General features: G+C 36.7%; 4 protein-coding genes across 7 annotated transcripts; 1 reads left to right on the top strand and 3 right to left on the bottom strand.

Moving 5' to 3' along the window:
• The first annotated feature begins 609 nt into the window (after positions 1 to 609).
• LOC111793410 (guanine nucleotide-binding protein subunit beta-like protein) lies at positions 610 to 2,700 on the top strand. Its single transcript, XM_023675264.1, has 2 exons — positions 610 to 1,566; positions 2,376 to 2,700. Exons 1-2 carry the CDS (start codon positions 685 to 687, stop codon positions 2,475 to 2,477), a joined length of 984 nt encoding a protein of 327 aa, XP_023531032.1. The 5' UTR covers positions 610 to 684; the 3' UTR covers positions 2,478 to 2,700.
• Positions 2,701 to 4,402: 1,702 nt separating this feature from the next.
• On the bottom strand, positions 4,403 to 10,706 carry LOC111792180 (actin-interacting protein 1-2-like). 4 transcript variants are annotated; one of them, XM_023673522.1, is made up of 7 exons: positions 10,162 to 10,706; positions 9,476 to 9,637; positions 8,582 to 8,768; positions 6,108 to 6,530; positions 5,501 to 5,908; positions 5,073 to 5,356; positions 4,403 to 4,524 (listed from the first exon to the last, which is right to left on the bottom strand). In XM_023673522.1, the coding sequence occupies exons 1-6, from the start codon at positions 10,557 to 10,559 to the stop codon at positions 5,099 to 5,101; spliced, it is 1,836 nt and encodes a 611-aa protein (XP_023529290.1). In that variant the 5' UTR covers positions 10,560 to 10,706; the 3' UTR covers positions 4,403 to 4,524; positions 5,073 to 5,098. The 4 variants fall into 4 exon arrangements, with proteins under 4 accessions (XP_023529290.1, XP_023529289.1, XP_023529288.1 ...); XM_023673521.1 differs by lacking the exon at positions 4,403 to 4,524 and adding an exon at positions 4,580 to 4,956; XM_023673520.1 differs by lacking the exon at positions 4,403 to 4,524 and adding an exon at positions 4,580 to 4,851.
• A 1,149-nt stretch (positions 10,707 to 11,855) lies between these two features.
• Positions 11,856 to 13,737, bottom strand: LOC111793946 (uncharacterized GPI-anchored protein At4g28100-like). Its single transcript, XM_023676031.1, has 2 exons — positions 12,820 to 13,737; positions 11,856 to 12,348 (listed from the first exon to the last, which is right to left on the bottom strand). The coding sequence occupies exons 1-2, from the start codon at positions 13,483 to 13,485 to the stop codon at positions 12,010 to 12,012; spliced, it is 1,005 nt and encodes a 334-aa protein (XP_023531799.1). The 5' UTR covers positions 13,486 to 13,737; the 3' UTR covers positions 11,856 to 12,009.
• A 3,063-nt stretch (positions 13,738 to 16,800) lies between these two features.
• Positions 16,801 to 17,942, bottom strand: LOC111793901 (AT-hook motif nuclear-localized protein 16-like). The gene is made up of 2 exons (XM_023675970.1): positions 17,506 to 17,942; positions 16,801 to 17,310 (listed from the first exon to the last, which is right to left on the bottom strand). The coding sequence occupies exons 1-2, from the start codon at positions 17,913 to 17,915 to the stop codon at positions 16,968 to 16,970; spliced, it is 753 nt and encodes a 250-aa protein (XP_023531738.1). The 5' UTR covers positions 17,916 to 17,942; the 3' UTR covers positions 16,801 to 16,967.
• Between the last annotated feature and the right edge of the window lie 228 nt (positions 17,943 to 18,170).

Below are 18,170 nucleotides of genomic sequence, written 5' to 3'. Positions count from 1 at the left end.
CAGAAAATAGTAACATCTTCATGGAGCTACAATTAACACTGAGTTTCTATAATTTCGTTTTTGAAAGGCTCCTGAGATTATGCATTTTGTTAAATTTATAAGTTTGTGTATCTAATACGATTAACCCATTCATAGTTCATAAAGAATTTCATAAATTAAAATACTTTTGACTTAAAAGTTTACTCTTTTTATAATATCATACCATAATTTTTTTAAAATTTAAAATCTTTGATCCATTGCTACCACTAATTTATAATTATTATGAATATTCGAAAACCTATATTATATAAACAAATTTTTACGAATGAAATTCAGAAATAAAAAATAAATAAAGGTAAGAAAAATATAAAATTCTGTCATTTATTAAAATTAAGAATTTAGTTAAATCCAATAATTTTATAAGAAAAAAATCATATGAAATGCTTTAATTTAGAAAAAGTATTAATGTGAGCTAAAATAATAATAATTGAAAAGAAAAAAGAAAAAATGGGTTTTAGATTTCACAAGGCCCAAACGGTCCCTAGGGTTCTCCAAGTTACAACCGCCTATAGCCGGTCGACTTTTCAAAACCCTAATTTGCTCGACTATATATATGTTCTCATCTCCCCACGCTTCCTCCTCTATCGCTCACAAATTTACAATCTTTACACAGCCGAAGGCGCAGAACCAAACCACACCTCAAGAATGGCGGAAGGGCTCGTTCTCCGGGGAACGATGAGGGCTCACACGGATATGGTCACGGCCATAGCCACTCCAGTTGACAATTCCGATATGATCGTTACCTCTTCCCGTGACAAATCCATCATCTTGTGGCGTCTCACTAAGGAGGAGAAGACCTATGGTGTTCCTCAGCGTAGGCTCAATGGCCACTCCCACTTCGTTCAGGATGTTGTTCTCTCTTCCGACGGTCAGTTCGCTCTCTCTGGTTCCTGGGACGGAGAGCTCCGCCTTTGGGACCTCGCCACCGGCGTTACCTCCCGTCGATTTGTTGGTCATTCGAAGGATGTTCTCTCTGTTGCCTTCTCCATTGACAATCGTCAGATCGTCTCGGCCTCTCGTGACCGAACGATCAAGCTATGGAATACACTCGGGGAGTGCAAGTACACAATCCAGGATGGTGACGCTCACAGTGACTGGGTTAGCTGTGTTAGATTCAGCCCTAACACTCTCTTACCGACGATTGTTTCGGCGTCTTGGGACAAGACCGTGAAGGTTTGGAATTTGACCAATTGCAAGTTGAGAGTGACTCTTGCTGGTCATGCTGGTTATGTCAACACGGTGGCTGTCTCTCCTGATGGGTCGCTATGTGCTAGTGGAGGCAAAGACGGAGTGATTTTGCTGTGGGATTTGGCCGAGGGTAAGAAGCTCTATTCATTGGATGCCGGATCGATTATTCATGCTCTTTGTTTCAGCCCCAACAGGTACTGGCTCTGTGCTGCGACCGAGAGCAGTATTAAGATCTGGGACTTGGAGAGCAAGAGCATCGTGGAGGACTTGAAAGTCGATTTAAAAACCGAGGCGGAGAAAACTGATGACACCCATGCTGCAACCGCCAACAAGATTAAGGTATATTCGTTTAATTTTTCTTCTGTGCACCATGTTATTACTATGGAAGATTTTGTACTCGTTTCGTTCTTTAATTATAGAACACCCATGTACTATGTTTGTTGATGATTGATCGTGTTGTTCTGGCTCTGCTTGAAATTACCAATTACATTGCCTTATCAGCATGCCATGTTATTTACGTTGAGATTGCATATTCTGAAATTCTGGAAGTGTTTTATACTTGGGTGTATTTTCCTACGATGTTTTCTAGAACTGTNTTTTTTTTTTTTTTTTTTTTTTTTTTTTTTTTTTTGCCATTGGAAATGCATTCATGAATGATTCTGTTTATCAAACCGAACAAATGCTTCGTAACATGATTTATATTTGGTGAATAAAGTCGAGGCTAGCACATTTCACAGTCACATGCTGTAGTTTTTTGACAATTTTATGAAAACTTCATAAACAGATCAGTATGCGTGATCCACGGTCCTTTTTTTGGTGTTTGAAGAAGTTACAAATACATTTTGTTGTTTTCTGTGCACCCTTAAGACTCAAGTTTGATAACTTCCTCTCAAATCGATGCTGATTGAAATGGTGGTATTGGAAGTCTTTAATAGAATAGAACGTCCTGTGGCTCTTCATAAAAGAACATTTGATTAGAATGTCACGAGAGCGATTTTTTATTACAATGTCATGAGAATAAACGTAGTGTTCTTTTTCCATGGATTGTCAAGTTTTATATTAAGGAACCTCCATCTTTCAAATTTGCTACCTTAGATGAAAGTCTTGGTCTGAATCTGATTGAAGTTTTGTGTTGGATTTGTTTGCAGGTTATCTACTGCACAAGTTTGAGCTGGAGTGCAGATGGGAGCACATTGTTTAGTGGCTATACAGACGGAGTGATCAGAGTTTGGGGCATTGGTCGCTACTAGAAATATCGATTATATTATTTCCAGACGCTCTTTTTTTGCTTCTATTCTGAGAAAAACTTGTCAGACCTTGATTACAACAAGTACTGGTCTTTAGAATTTTCTTTAGAGTTTTGCTGGCAGAATCATTTGGTTTTTAATTTAATGTTGAAGATGACTTTGAGTTGAGGTCAACAATGTTTTTTCTTTGAGATATTGCCAAACCCAGTTAACAGTTTTTTTTCAATATTGTCTTGAAGAAGCACTATAGTTCCATCTATAAAGTTTTGATGGTGCTGCCATATCATCTCTGAGTTGTATTAGTTCTTGAAGCATTTGACATTGATGTTTGTTCAATTAAGGGTTCCGAAGAGCCGAAGCCATAAATGGTGGTTGCGCTGTACCTAAAAACATCTGGCCCTTCAAGGTGACTCTTTGTTACCTGTAGGGCATAGGCTGTTTTTGTCCAAGAAATTAACCTGCCTTGGTTGAGGAGGGAGGGCATGGCTGAACAAAACGCTCTGGTTTGCGTGAGTATTGAAAGGTGTATGAAAAAGGAAATAATAAAAAGGTATAGGCATCCTAGAAGTTGATTTAGGATGGTGAGAAATGTGTAGAGAGTGGAGGGAGGCAAAATGAGGCACATCAAAGGAAATTAGGTTAAGAAATGACCCACATCACATAACAACATAATAAGAAAAGAAAATTGGCAAACCTGTGTCAGCAAGAACTGGGCATTGAGAAGCGAGGGAAAAAAGAAAGGTGAGAGGAGGAGGAGGAGGAGGAGGAGGAGGAGATGAGCTTCGTTTTTCTCCTACAATTTTGATGATGAGAGGATGAGCTTCCAATGATGGAGGGCCACGAGCTGTTCAGGTGCCTCCAATGGACTCCTATTGTGGTCCTTACCTTAAGAGATGATCTGGCTCGAACCTCGAACCCTGGGATCTTTGAACAATGGCGCAAATATAGAACAAACTGTACTTCTATTCTTCTGCCCTTCCACCACAACGCCACCGCCATCTTTGCTGCTGCTACTATCATCAACACCACGGCGCATATATAGGAAAGGGATCTTGAGATTGATTCTAACGAAAGTTGGTATTCTTGATTGGTTGAAAGTTGGCACTGAAAGTTCGAACCCGCAGTGGAGAACAAGGAGATTCTCCATGTTGAATAATGCCGGGGAGATTAATAGTGTATTTATCACAAAACCCCATGACCCAACCGAACCTGTCGGTTCTGAAATTAAGATTAATAGTGTATTTATTTCATCTTTGCACAACAAAAATCTCCCACTTTTTTTTTTTTTTTATCAAAATAACAAATTTAAATGTTAAAATTATTTTGGAGCGCCCAAATTTTCTCTCTGTTCGATGCAATTGATGGGCATTTCCCTGATATGACAAAGAGATGGATGAGGTGTTATCAAAGTGCATTCTCTGCCTTGATAAACCCAACAAACTACATTCCCCTCCATATCATTCACCTAAGCTAACTGTCCCACCTGCAACGCCATTGCACCACAGGAACGTATGCTAAAGCTTTTAGTCCCGTTTCCCCGTTTCTTAGAAAATGGGGATAGAGAAAGTTGAACACACTTGAAAATCAATTTGTTAGAAATCAATGTTATAGACTAAAAGCAAATAAAGTAACGACCACAACTTTTGATAGCATATAACTCGAGCATAAAGAATTGACGACTAATCACATCACTTACTGTACATTTTGAAGCATTTTAGCCCTCGTAGATGTAGACATGATTTTGGTAATTGGTCAAATACCCCCGTATTTGCATAACAAGAATAGTAAAAAACTACATAACATAAAAGCAAGTAAAAAGGATTTGGAACGAACATACGGTCATGAGCAATACACTCTGGACAAGCATAGACCGGGATATCCAACACGTGGTCACAGACAATACGCCTTGGACAACATAATTGGTTGGTAATCTATTCTAGTTGGTTTGATAATGATTTTCTTGAAAATAGATAGCAGTAGTAAATCAAACAAAGTAGATCTTATCCAACACCAATTCATCCTCCAGACCATCCTGAATATTAGAACATTGCTGCATGCAGTTGAATATTTAGTAACGAATTAGAAATAGGTTAATGAACTAAGTATACCAAAAAGAATATTTAAATGAATACAGATTCATATTTATTTATACACTTGAGCACTTGGCAGAATAAACAACCCCCCACTCTCACAGCAGCAAAATATTCTAAAATTTAAAATTCCACTACCATCAACAGCGGCCAGAAGATAATGGAATCAAAAGAATATAGTTCTAAACACAAAATCTTAGCTGAAAACCAAAAAGTTCCATCAAACATCAGCCACTGCGGCTCACTCAAATTCTTCGCTGCTATCATACCTCATAATCATCATTTAACTGTACAAAAAATCAATTTTGAAGGCCAACAACGAGAAAGCAAAACCAATTTCAAGCTGCAACGAGCTCAAAGCATCATCATTCTATCAAGATAACCGGGTGCGCCTCAATGACCAAAAAAAACAAGAGAAGCAGGCTCTTAAAATCCAGCATTCCAAGTCCACTAAATGAAAGAAACTTAAAGCTCAAAAAAACAAAACCCAGCAATTCAAAATATTCACCTGAACATCTCTTTATCCAGCAGATATCACTGAGGAGCTAATTTCCAAACACGAACACAAGCGTCCTCACCAGAGCTCACCACGCTGTAATCATCCGTGAATGCCAGTCCGTACACCCCACCCAAATGAGCTCCCTTTACTGTTAGACGGCTGGACGCTGGCTTGTCAACGTCATAAATGATGACGCATGTATCTAACGAACCAGTCGCAACCTTTGTGTTATCAGGAGACCAGTCGAGGCAATTTATCCGAGCAGTGTGGAACAACATGTTCTTAAGTTTCACCTGCAGGCAATAATAATAATAACACAAATCCTGGTATAAGAAAAACCCACATCTCATCTACTCTTCCATTCAACTCCCCAGACTTTCAAAACAATTTCAATCCAGAAGTAAAAAGCAAAGTACTTTAGGAAGTTGAAAAACTACCTCTCGGGTTGCACGATCCCAGACAATAGCTTCTCGGTTGAGATCTCCTGATGCAAACATTGTAAGATCCGGGGAGTAGCGTATCACACTAATAGCTCCTCTGTGTTTCTCAATTGTTGCTTCTTCAGTGAGGGAGTCGTCTGCGACGGAATAAATGTGTAATTTACCATCTTGCCCACCTACAATAACCTCACTTCCATCAGGCGCAAGTACTGATGCTGTCACGGTAAACCCAAGGTTGATGGTTGACACTATATTTGAGCCACGCAGTAAGACAACTCCAGTATCAATTGAAACCAAAGCAAGTTCAGGAGAAACAGCAGCAAGAGTCAAATCCTTTGGTTGACTCCCAACATCAATAGCCTCTGCCTCCCCACACTGACCATCCTTGATGGAAACTCTCCAAACCTGGAAATTTGAAAGAGAAAGAAAAAAGAACAGCAAGTACAGGCCTTTATTCAATAAGGAAGAAACAAAAGGATAGAAGTTAAAACGCCTTCTTTTACAAGAGTTTCTACCATTTCTAAGATGGGGAAGAAGGAAAGAAAGAAAAAAGGGAAAATTGGCAGACACATTAGGTATTGCTCAACTTAACGTAATCACTCACCTTATTGTCAAAACCGGACGTAACAAGTTCATCTTCAAGAGCTGCAAGACATTTAATTTGAGAATTTTCTTTTCTTTGCAACTTGCCACTGTATCCAATACCTTGAATCCATTTAATGATCCGGCCATCGTAGCTAGTGGATAATATAACTTTAGGGTCACTTTTAAGAACAACTAATGAAGTAACATTTTTCATATGTCCAAATAAGATGACAGGGGATTTATCTAGATCACTGGCTGAAAACAAACTAATAGTTCCACCAAGAGAAACTGTGACAAGATGTTGATTTTGCCATAAACACCCAACTAGCATATCATCAACCCCACCCGAGCAATGAGAAGTCAAGGTTTTCTCTAACGTCCCATTACCCTCATCAGATATCCCCCAGATTTTTGCTGTCTTGTCGGCAGAGACAGTCAACACCTAAATATACGATCACCACTGAACATCAGAAAATATAAGTGACTAAAAAGCAAAGCAAGGCTGCAAGAAAGAGCATAACATAATATACTGTGTATCACAAAATAACTGACACAAAAGAGAGAAATCTCAACTCTGAAGTTGTCTCGTTAAGAAAATATCTCTTCCGATTGCAAATGTCAGACAGTGGCAAAAGGCATAATTTATTTTCCAACAAAGTATTATCCAAATTATAAATATCATTTACAATATACAAGAATATGTACCACATTAGTGTACAGCATGAGACAGAAATCTGCATGAATCGATTAATTTAACTAATAAGCTGAAGATTATCAAGTCAAGTAATATTACCTTCTAAATGACTCTTAGTTGAAATAGACAAACTTAATAACCATGGGTGCAGAAATGAACATCAGTCTCAATCAAACAAACCACAAGGGGTTGACCTAATAGTCAATAAAGGCCAATGTAAATGGCTAAGAGGCACCAGGTTTAAGTCATGGTGACTACCTGCTTAAAATTCAATATCCTAGATGTTTTCTTGACAACTAAAGATTGAGGTGCACATCTGCTAGCTTAGTCACTCTGAAATTAAAAAGTATATAAATGTCTCAATGCAATTGGAAGCACCATTTTCAGCACATGTTCAGATTTATCAGATATGACTTGACTTATTTGATAGTCTAATCATAAGAAATTGGTGTAGTTTCGGATCTTGAGGTAGTCAGGTGAAGTTCCATGTACACAAACTAATATCCACAGGAAATAGTGTAAGGAACACTTGGCCAATAAAAGAGCTTGCTCTACGTTTTTTTTTTAATAGTTATCTAAACAAAATGTACTCTCCTTCACAATGAGGCGTCCTTAAGAATGTACCATGACAAAATACTTCAAATTGAAAAGGTGTCCATGTCATAAGCAGAACAAGTTTGTCTTCCATTGCACGCTCAACCTAACAACAATGCGGTAACCAACCTCCTCTTAAAATCAACAGAAGGCATAATGCGGTACCAACCTCCACTTAAAGCAACAGTGGGAAGAAAGTGAAAAAGAAAAACTTAAAGCATTAGTATATCCACTGGTAAAATACCTCCAATAAGAACATAAGCCTGGCAGTTAAGAGAGAAATTAATCATACATTCATGTTCATCAAAGTATGAGACAAAGATGCATAAATTAATTCAAAATATATAAAAATAGTAAATATTCAAAGTTCTTTGCGTTCTTAAAATTCCAAAGGAAACTACAAAACTGAAATAAATATTCAATGACAAAATTGATAGGAAAAAATTATGTGGAAAACATGAATAAGGTTATATCCAAAGAGATGTCCATGAGGTGCGAAGGGGCAAGGAAGGCTTCCCTCCCATCCTCACCACCTATTTCAATTTCCATCTTCACAAAAAATTTCATTTATTTTTCCGGGGATTGAATTCCTCATGAATTTTTTTTTTTCCGTTTAATCGTAATAAAATTTCTTTATGAAAATTTTTCTGAAGGCATAAGTCATAATATAACTATTTAAAGAAAAAAAATTATAAAATATCCTAAAAAAACAATAATATTCTACAAGCAAGATATAATTAAAGTTTCAACCATCATAATTTCTAAAAATTCAAATCTCAATATTACAATATAGACTTCAAGAACTTATTACTATAATAATAATAAATAATGGTAAGGTGAGGATGGAGACGGGAAATATAATCCCCATCCCCATTCCCGTTTAGCTAACGGGAAGAAAATTACCCCGCTCCCTCCCCCATTCCTCATGTGAATGGAGATTTTTCACCTATTTGGGGTGAGTATCTGTGGTTTAAATGGATATCTCCTAACTCCTTTAATTAATCAAAGATTTGGTATTGTGCAGTTCCATTTCAAAGTCTAGTAATTTCAATTTACTTTCAACTTCACTAGAATTTCAAGAAAGATCTAGGATTTCCCCAGTTATACTATGAAGGTTAGAAACTGTCTTTCATACAATTTGAGGATTCATCAAATATTATATTCATCCAATGAGCACAAAATCAAAAGAAAATATCTATACCAACCTGTTTCCCATCCGGACTCCAGCTGACAGCATAAATACTTCCTTTATGCCCATCATCGGAAGAAAGTTCTCCAATCTTATCCGCAGTCTTCGCATCATATATTATACCCTTCTTGTCAGAGCTCACACTAATGAACTTGCTGCCATCTGGAGAGAACCTTATACAGTTGACAAAATTTGAATGGTCCCTGAAGGTAAACATACCAAGGGTTTTCATAAAGGGCTTTAAAAATGGATTTAAAACATGACATGAATTTTGAAGTTATAATAATAAAACCTTACGAAGAATAAATTTATCACCTTACAAGTAAACAAAAATCAACTAAGAATAAAAGAAACAATATGCGTATTGGTCCAGTATGGGATGTGGAGAAAGTTGAGAGCATGTCTTGTAGGATTGGCCAGAATGTTTTAAACTAATCCCAACACCCACGACTTAAGCTGCAGGGAAAAGTATCATTAATGCAATTTTTTGTGTTCAGCTTCAATTTATTTTAGCTCCTCGCAGTTTAAACTTGACTTATAATATACTAACACTGCAAAACTGCAGACAAGAAAAAGAAGTATATATGTGATATCCCACGTTGGTTGGGGAGGAGCACGAAACACCCTTTATAAGGATGTGGAAACCTTTCCCTAGCAGACGCGTTTTAAAGCGGGGAAGCCCGAAGGGGAAAGCCCAAAGAGGACAATATCTAGGGGTGGGCTTGGGCCGTTACAATATATCAAGCACAACTCTAGAGACAAGCAACAAATTTTCATGCTTCAGATGACTATTGCTAGCATCACGCTCTGAAAGAGACAGATGCAATGGGAGTTCAGCAAGGTGTCTTCTATCAATATGGAGGAAAAATACATAAGGCAAGCATTTCATAAGAAAGAACGATTAACAAACCTAAGAGATTGCTTAAATCTAAACGGCGGTCCTTCATAAAAATTCACTAGGAAATCCTCTCCGCAGGTGGCAATGCGAAAGGGTCTTGTTGGCTTAAATGCACAGCTTAAAACCCGCCTAGAATGACCATCAAACTCGCCAACATTCGAGCCCGAATCCCACCTGATCATGATGTTATACATAAAAAGTTAGGCAAAAAGAAAAAGAAAAAAAATGAATGAATGAATGAGAACGAAAGCAATAATGAACATTTTCCTCGCAAGCTCTTCATTTTCTACAATTAATGAAACCTAACATAATGTCAGGCATTCACTCCGTGGGCCAATAGAAAAAGAAGAAGAATATCATGCATGCATCAACATCCATAAACAAAATTAGTAGACTGATGAATGAGGAGATTCTAAATTCATGGAAACCTCCCGATTCCTCAAGAAAAGAACAGGGAATGCGTCTACCAATTCGTTTCAATGAAAAATGAACACTGAATGGCAGAAAAGCATCTGAAGCATGATTCAAACTTGCATCCTAATTATCCAAAAGCAATTTTAGAAATCTTCCCGTCCCCAAATTTAAGGAGTACAACTAGTCGAACACCCGAATTCATTTGTTTCCATCAATTGTTATCTTCCTGCACATTCACATCAACCAACCAGAAAAGCAAATACAAAATAGGGCAACAAACTCACATAAAAGCACGCACGAACGATTTCCCCTTTCCCTCACCACAAGCCACAATCCTCATTCCATCAGGAGACCATTGCAAATCATCGATCCGCCCAGACAAAACCTTATACTCGTTCTTGAGCACAAACCCACTATGAGTGCCCCAAAGCCTCATAACCCCGGACACATCAGCAGACGCGATCCACTCCCCATTCGGCGAGTACCTGGCGACCGTAGCCGGATACCCGTGCTCGGCATAGACAGAGACCTCGAGCGGGTTGTCGAGATTGAGCATCATGACGGATCGACCATTGGTGTAGAGAACAGAGTTGGTTTTAGGGTGGCCGGAGATCAAAATTCCTCGGCCTCGCTCGGTGGATGGCATGCATGCGTAAGTCTCAGAAAGCTCCGGTGTCGCCATGGTAAGAGAGATGAACAAGAAGAAGAAGAAAATGTGATGAAAATGGCGAAAAGGAAGATCAATTTGAAGGTGATCGCATTTGGAACTGTGACCGTGAAGCTCACGAAGAGGACGATAACGGTAATGAAAGAGAGCTCTTACAGAATTGCCGGGAAAGGCGAGAGAGTCGCCGCGTTTTTTTACTTTTTTTTCATTTTAAATTTTGGAAAATACGTGGCACTGTTTAATTGGTGGCATACTGGATGTTCTGTCTCTTTGTTTAACCGGTCAATTACTGTTTTAAGCTCCATTATAAAAAAAATATTCACATAACTATTAATAATATCCCAAAATATTAAAATATTTAATAAATACTCCCCATCCTTTAAAAACCTTTAAAATATATATATATATATATATATATATATATATATATATATATATATATATTTATTTAATATTAAAGTTTTATCTCAATAATATTCTCGAACTTTAATAAATAATTTTATTGACATTTAGACATTTTTTTAGCTCAGTCTTTGTAATCTATGAATTATTTGCATGTCATGTTTAATTATATAATTAATCAGCACACTTGACTGTCACAAGTGAACTTAAAATCTGGACATGAAAGCTGCAGGTGAGGTCATTCAAGTTTTAAAAAATTTTAATTAATGAGAGTTCCAGAAATGTGGGATCCCACCCACTTGAGGTCAAGTGTCCTCACTAGCACATTGCCTTATGTCTGGTTCTGATACCATTTGTAACCGCGTAAACCAAGTCCTCTCCTAGCAGATATTATCCACTTTAGTCTGTTACGTATCGCAATCAGTCTCACAATTTTAAAACGCGTCTATTAGGAAGAAGTTTCCACCCCTTATAAGGAATGTTCTGTTCTCCTCTGCCACCGATATAGAATCTCACCATTTGTATCAATATTATTAATGAAACACTCCGTCGATATGCTTATGCAATAAATAGAAACAAAATCCATACAAAACCATTCAAAGTTGAGAAATGTAATTGAAATTATTTATAAAAAATAATGTACAAAATCCATAAAACTAAATCTATAATGTAATAAAATATTATTTTTTTATGTTATATAGAGACCAGAGAAAAAAATAAGCCCTGAAAATATGCATGCTATTTTATCTTCATCTATATAATGCCACCAAACAAAAGCCAGAAAATAATAGAACAATGGCCATCAAAGACAAAACAAATAGGCCCTCTCTGCACATGCAAATTTTCAAAAAATTTCACAAAAACCCCAATTTCAAGGACCTAGCAGCAATGAAACTTACCCAGAGGGCATATCAGAAAAGAATTTGGCATTTTCCAATCAACACAGAGAACAAAGATCATTTCTGAACCCTCATCAATACAGAACAACAATCACAATGCACAAAAAAAGGCAAAAAAAGAAAAGGTCACAGTTACAAATTTCTAAGTGAAATCACTTCTAACCTCATCGTGTAGATACCCACATGATCATATTGTACAACAAACCAGCCCAAACCAGGCCGAGATTCAGTGATGCCTGAATTGGAGTTGACACAGAACTGCCTGAGATCTCGGCTGAATCGACAGCCAGAGGCATTCCGTCGCTGTTGAGAGTACACGATTTAGGATCCGACCCGTCTTTGCTCATCATTTTAGCGCGAAGCACCGACGTAATGGTGTGGATATACGCCGTTCGGTTCTTGGCAAGAAGCCATGTTAGACCCATCAGCTGACACTCCTTGTGGTGCATCTTGGTGGTCCTGTTCTCTGCCTTGCTTGAATTCAAAGTTTCTTTGTCGTTGAGCTGCATTATGTTAGTGTCTCAATATCCAAATACATAATCATAGAAGTTTGGTGCATTAGTTCATTGTATTTCTATCAGTTGGAGCTGAATCTAATGAAACTACAATGATCTAGCTTCTAAACAACGTGAAGCAATTAAATGAGTTCAAAAATCAAGAACATCAAATGAATTATCTTGTTCAATGATATGATCTGCAGATTTCACTACTCAAACAGAGAATGCCATATGTCATATAGGCTTGATTCTTATCAAGATCACGTGAGTTTGTCATGTTCTTCAGTAAAGTCACTACCAAATGGCCCATTTCCAGTTATGATTTGATTTTTGTTTTCCCTTTCATATGATTCGTTCAATTTGAAACAAACCCAGAAATTTTCTCATCAAGATCATTGTAAAAGTTAAGCAGATTATCAATCAGTTAATGACACATAAAACTCAAACAAGCTCCAGTTCAATGAGAAAATTGCTCACCTGATAAAGGCTTTTCAAGCATTTTGAACAGCCACCAAGGCCTGGAAATCCATTGACATTACCATTGCTCAAGCAATTTCTCTCCAATCTCTTCACATTTCTATCTCCTTCAAGAATCCCATTCTGGTTCACTGAAAACGCTTCAGGGCAGCTCAAAGGGTGTAATCTTATGCCGCAATAGCAATAAACCACATCACAAGTCTCATTAGGTTTCATTAGCTCGATTCCCCTTTGATTCAACGCTTGATCCAAGTTACTGACGCAAGTTTCGGAGTCATCCGGTAGAAGCGGCAGGTCATACGACGGCGTTGTGTGGCCAGCAGCTGCGCCGGGTCGTCCAGCTCTCTGCAATGCGGTAGCAGAGTAAGCAGCGTAGAGCCAAGCAGCCAAGACCGGACAGCAACGGCTACGATGGAGCTCCCCGGAGACACCCCCTTTAGAAGGACCACAAGCAGTCTTAACCCCATGGAAGAGCTCATCAGGGAGGTCTAACGGGCAGCCCTGAACATCGGATTGTTCAGGGAAGGCCGGAATAGTGGCTGGCGGCGACTGGTTAACCTGAAATGGACGGATTGTAAGTGGGTCTGGATGGGGAAGAGAGAAAAACGAGGGAAAAAGAGAGAAACCGAGGGAGAAAAGCAAAAAGATTCGTGGGATTGAAGACATTGGCGAAGAGAATGCGATTTAGGTAAAGAAATTGGGGAAGAATGAGTGAAGTCTATCAATGGCGGAGGAATGAAGGGAAGATCGATTAATGGGTTAACGAAAAAGGAAGCAAAGGGAAGAAGAAGAAGAAGAAGAAAAGGCGAAATGGAGGCTGACAGAGTTAGCGGCAATCAGAGAATTGGATGCCAATGGCTTAATCCCTTCCTGTTCCTCTTATAGTTTGAGATATAATTGATTTGAGTGGCTAAGTCGTTTAGGGATATAATTAAACAACCATGGAACTAAAGTGAAGAATTTTTTAAGTGTTTCTTTGACCACTAAAAAGCAAAAAAAAAAAATATATATATATATATATATATATATATATATATATCTGTCATGTATCAACCCAAGAAAGTAAGAAAAAACAACAAAAGCAAAAGGGCATCTCAAGGTCGGGTTTTAGACCTGTCTCTTCTACCACTAGTTTAGACGATGATACCATAGTATGACATTGTCCGTATTTAATTTTACATTTTTTTAACTAGTTCAGTTGTGTTATCTCTAAGGGGTTGCATTACTCCTAGCACTAAAACTTTAGTCTTTAACGTCCTGACTACTGTTGTGCATCCTTTCTTCATGTTTCTCGTTTACCAACAACGGACGAGCCACCCCCAGCCCACAGGTCATAACGCACTCTTCCCACAACAAATCCACTTTAAAATTGATTGATTCGCTTGACCAATCATTAGAATGTGAACGAGATACCATATGGGGCTAATATCTCTATAACACTTTTGATATTCAAATGAGACAGAATATCCAAAATGCAGGATTTGACTAGAAAATCATTCAAAACTCAACCGAAAAACGAAATTTCACCTTTTAAATTATATAAATTATTTTAACACTAGAAACTTTATAATTACACTATAATTTATAATATAATTTTATTTTTGGTTGCTCGTGTGATAGTAAATGATGTCATACACAAATGGTGACATGGAAATACTTAACATTTATTACTATTTATAATACAATTTAATATTGTCACATGTTTTGTTATTTCTCTTTCACATACACAATTAATAAACGTTGGAGTCATAAATTATCAAATTTAATTTCAATAATGGTCTTTTTAATATTTTCCAAAATATTATAGAAAAAATATATTTCGATTCCAAAAAATTACTTTATTATTAATTAACTATGCACTAATTAACTATGCACACAGTCTTGAATCTATAATAAAAGACAGTCATATTGTGACGCTCCATTAATATATTTATTTATTATATTAAAGTATGGAATATTTTTTAATAAATGAAGTAAAAATAGGGGAAAAAGTAATTAAAATTGCATTTACATGATTTGCGGCTGAATATTAAAGCAATGAAAGCAACATCTCATTATTTCACTTCACATTCCCTTTAAATTCCCACCCACCATGAAAGCTCCATCTTTTTTNTCCATTTATTTATTTATTTATTTATTATTATTATTATTATTTTGGCTTAATCATATTGATTGCCCAAACCCCCAAATTATCCCATCTTTGATTGAAAAATCATAATCATAATATTCATTTTCCCCTCTTTTTCTTTTGGATAAAGCGCCGTGAAATATTTTAATTTTACCCCAACATATATCTTTTACCGTTGGTAAATCAATTTACACTGGTAAAATCAATATTCCAATTCTTTTAATTAATTCTTTTAAATACGGTTATATACACACATATACACACACACACATATATATATATATATATATATATATATATATATATATATATATAATTTTAAAATTAGGATTAATAGGATTTACCTTGATAGTTTTACCTTTATAATGGGACAAAAAAGTTGAACAGATTAAGATAATAAACAAAACACATTTTTGTGGAAGAACATAACAAAATAATATTTGTAAAGCTGGTTATTTTAGAAAAGTAAAGTCTAAGAAATGAAAACAAACTCATTGGACTGAAAATGAAGGTAAAAGTAACATATTTTTTTACCATTTTGGTATTTACCAAGCACGCCTCAGCGGTAAAAAAGCTGCCTGCAACAGCACTACAGCAGAAAAAACACAGTAAAACACAAAATAAGAATAAACAATTAGGGTTTAGACTGTGAAAAAGTAAAAGTTGCAGTTCAGAGGTAGAAGAAAGTCTACACTTTATTGGCAAAAGAGAACCCTTTCTGCCTTCCTCTCTCTCCACTATATATTTTATTATTATTATTATTATTATTTAAATGTTAATAAATAAAAAATAAATAAAAAAGGCTGCTTTTTTATTCTTATTATTTTTTAATTAAAAAGACCATGATGGTAAAAATGAAGAAGAAAAAAAAAAAAAAAAAAAAGGTTTGAAATAGAGAAAAGGAAGATGGATTTGGTCCACCATTATTGTCCTTATTTATCATTGCTATAGGGACTCTGGTTTGCTCCCACATCCCCCACCCATTTCCTTTCTTTCCCGAACAATTAAAAATTCAAATATCTGATCTTTTAAACGTAGGTTCATATCTCGACTAATTGAAATATATATAATTTAATAATATAATATATTCCGACGAACATTTAAACTTCAGTGTTCACTTTTCCTTTGTAACAATCAGTAAAGAAATTGGGTTAAGTTGGTTCGGGTCGTTCCAGACTAAAATAAATAATGTAAAGAGGGAAGTAAAAATGTAACTTTATGTAAAGAAAAAAAAAAAAAGAGAGCTTTCCTTACATATTACATTTAACCTATGATTCTTGCTTTAATTTTCAATGATATTAGTTTGATGGTTGTCATATTTTAATATTAATTTGGAGGTATGGTGGAGAATAATTTTTATTTCTTCAATAAGTAATAACTTGGGCCAAGATTTTAGTGAATCTAATGAGTGTCAGACCTTAGTCTTACTTGGGAGCATGTGACTCTTGGAAATCTCATATTTTTATGTTTTAATTAAAACATGTTATTTATTGAATATGTATTTTTGTTGTGTTCTAGATCATATGTTATAACCCAATAATACCACCCTCAACCATATATGTATCTTATAAATACTTTATATTTATATTGTTTTTTTGACATAATATTGTAAGAGTTGTCTCCTTCACATGATTAATGATACTATTTTTAAAAAACATATTTATATTATTATCATGTGATGGTCTAGTTCTGTGTTTTTAGTACGAGGATAGGAAATTTATTATTCTATGTTTAAGTTTGAGATATTTCGAGATTCGATAAATGTCTGTGAATCACCGTAAACTTAATTTCTTTGTAACTTTTTAAAGATAAAAAAAGAGGTTAAATCGTTTGTTGGGATGAGTTGAAAATCGAAATAGGTTGATTCGTTCCGTTCTTAGAAGTTGAAAGATAATTTGTTTTCGTTTTGTTTTGTGGGATCAAATTCGAGCCAAAACGTAAAAGTTCTTGTGAAATTACATATGTAATAACTTGGAACGACGTAGTTTTAAGTCTTTGACATGGCTTTACTCGCCGCCGCTCAAGAGTATAATTCCGGCGGAAGAGTGCTGTTGGTGATCAAGTTCTGTGGCGTTCCATACAGATCAGAAACATCAAGGTGGTGGTGGCTCCGCCCATTTTGGCCGTAGTGTTGACTATGCATGGCGGCTGTCACTTCGTCGTCGTCCGATGGCAGACGGTCAAATGTCGCGTTCATGAACGTCGCTGCCATGATCACAACGGGGCCGGAGGCAATGAGCGCGCCCACCACGACCCCACCGACCACCTGCCCTTGTGCGCCGGCCAAGTAAATTGTCAGACCGGTGATCCCCAACGGTGCTGGCGGTGGCAAGATCGATCCCAATAATGAAACGATCTCGAAGCTGTTAAAAACAAGATTAATTTATTTCTAATCAATCAATTTAAATTAATCTTTTAAGTTAATTTGAAGTAGAGTGCACGGTTAGAAATCATGACTCTTCACAATTATATGATATTGTCCACTTTGAGACTGAGTTCTCATGACTATATATTCTTTACCAACCAAATTAACTCCCAACTAATAATTTAAAATTTACCGGCCATGGAGAGTGACAATGGCGCCCGAGGAAGCAGCTTGACGAAGTGTGACATTAACAACACAACCACTTCCACTAAGAATACAAACGCCACGCTGCTTCCTTCGAGCGAAGCTAGAGAGACTCTCATTGACATCACAACCAGAGCTAACCTCAATGGCATGAGCCCGGAGAGCATTAGCGCTATCTCGGGTAACAATAATGGGGGGTTTGGGCTTGTTCTTGGACCCGGCTGGCCGCCCGCGAGGTCGACGGAGAGCATGATCGGTCTCCGCAGCCACCGAGATGGGCGGCACAGCCTTGGGAGAAAGAAGAGAAGAAGGATCAAAGCAAGGTCTTTGTTGGTGATGGGCATTATTGGCACATTTTTCAGGTTGGTGGACAGCCATATCTTGATCACTTCCAGCCATTGCATGAACCTTTAAGAAAAATCCAATCTTTTTGTTGTTGTTGAGTAAAGGGATCCCATGAACATATATGAAGGAAATTAGCAGAAAAAATAGATCAAGGTTAGGAGGAGATTAAGTGAAACCAAACATAAAAAACAATGTTATGTTGTCTGAAGTATGTTTTGGTTTTCACTGCCTACCTCCCAACAGACTTTGTTCTTCATGTTAATTGTCTTACCTCCGAATATATTCATTTTCTAATCTACCACCGTAACC

This window comes from Cucurbita pepo, chromosome LG04 (genome assembly GCF_002806865.2).
Source record: "Cucurbita pepo subsp. pepo cultivar mu-cu-16 chromosome LG04, ASM280686v2, whole genome shotgun sequence".
In the NCBI taxonomy this organism is placed as follows: Eukaryota; Viridiplantae; Streptophyta; class Magnoliopsida; order Cucurbitales; family Cucurbitaceae; genus Cucurbita; species Cucurbita pepo.
Note: the sequence above shows the minus strand (reverse complement) of the source record. Positions and strands in the feature narration are given on the sequence as shown.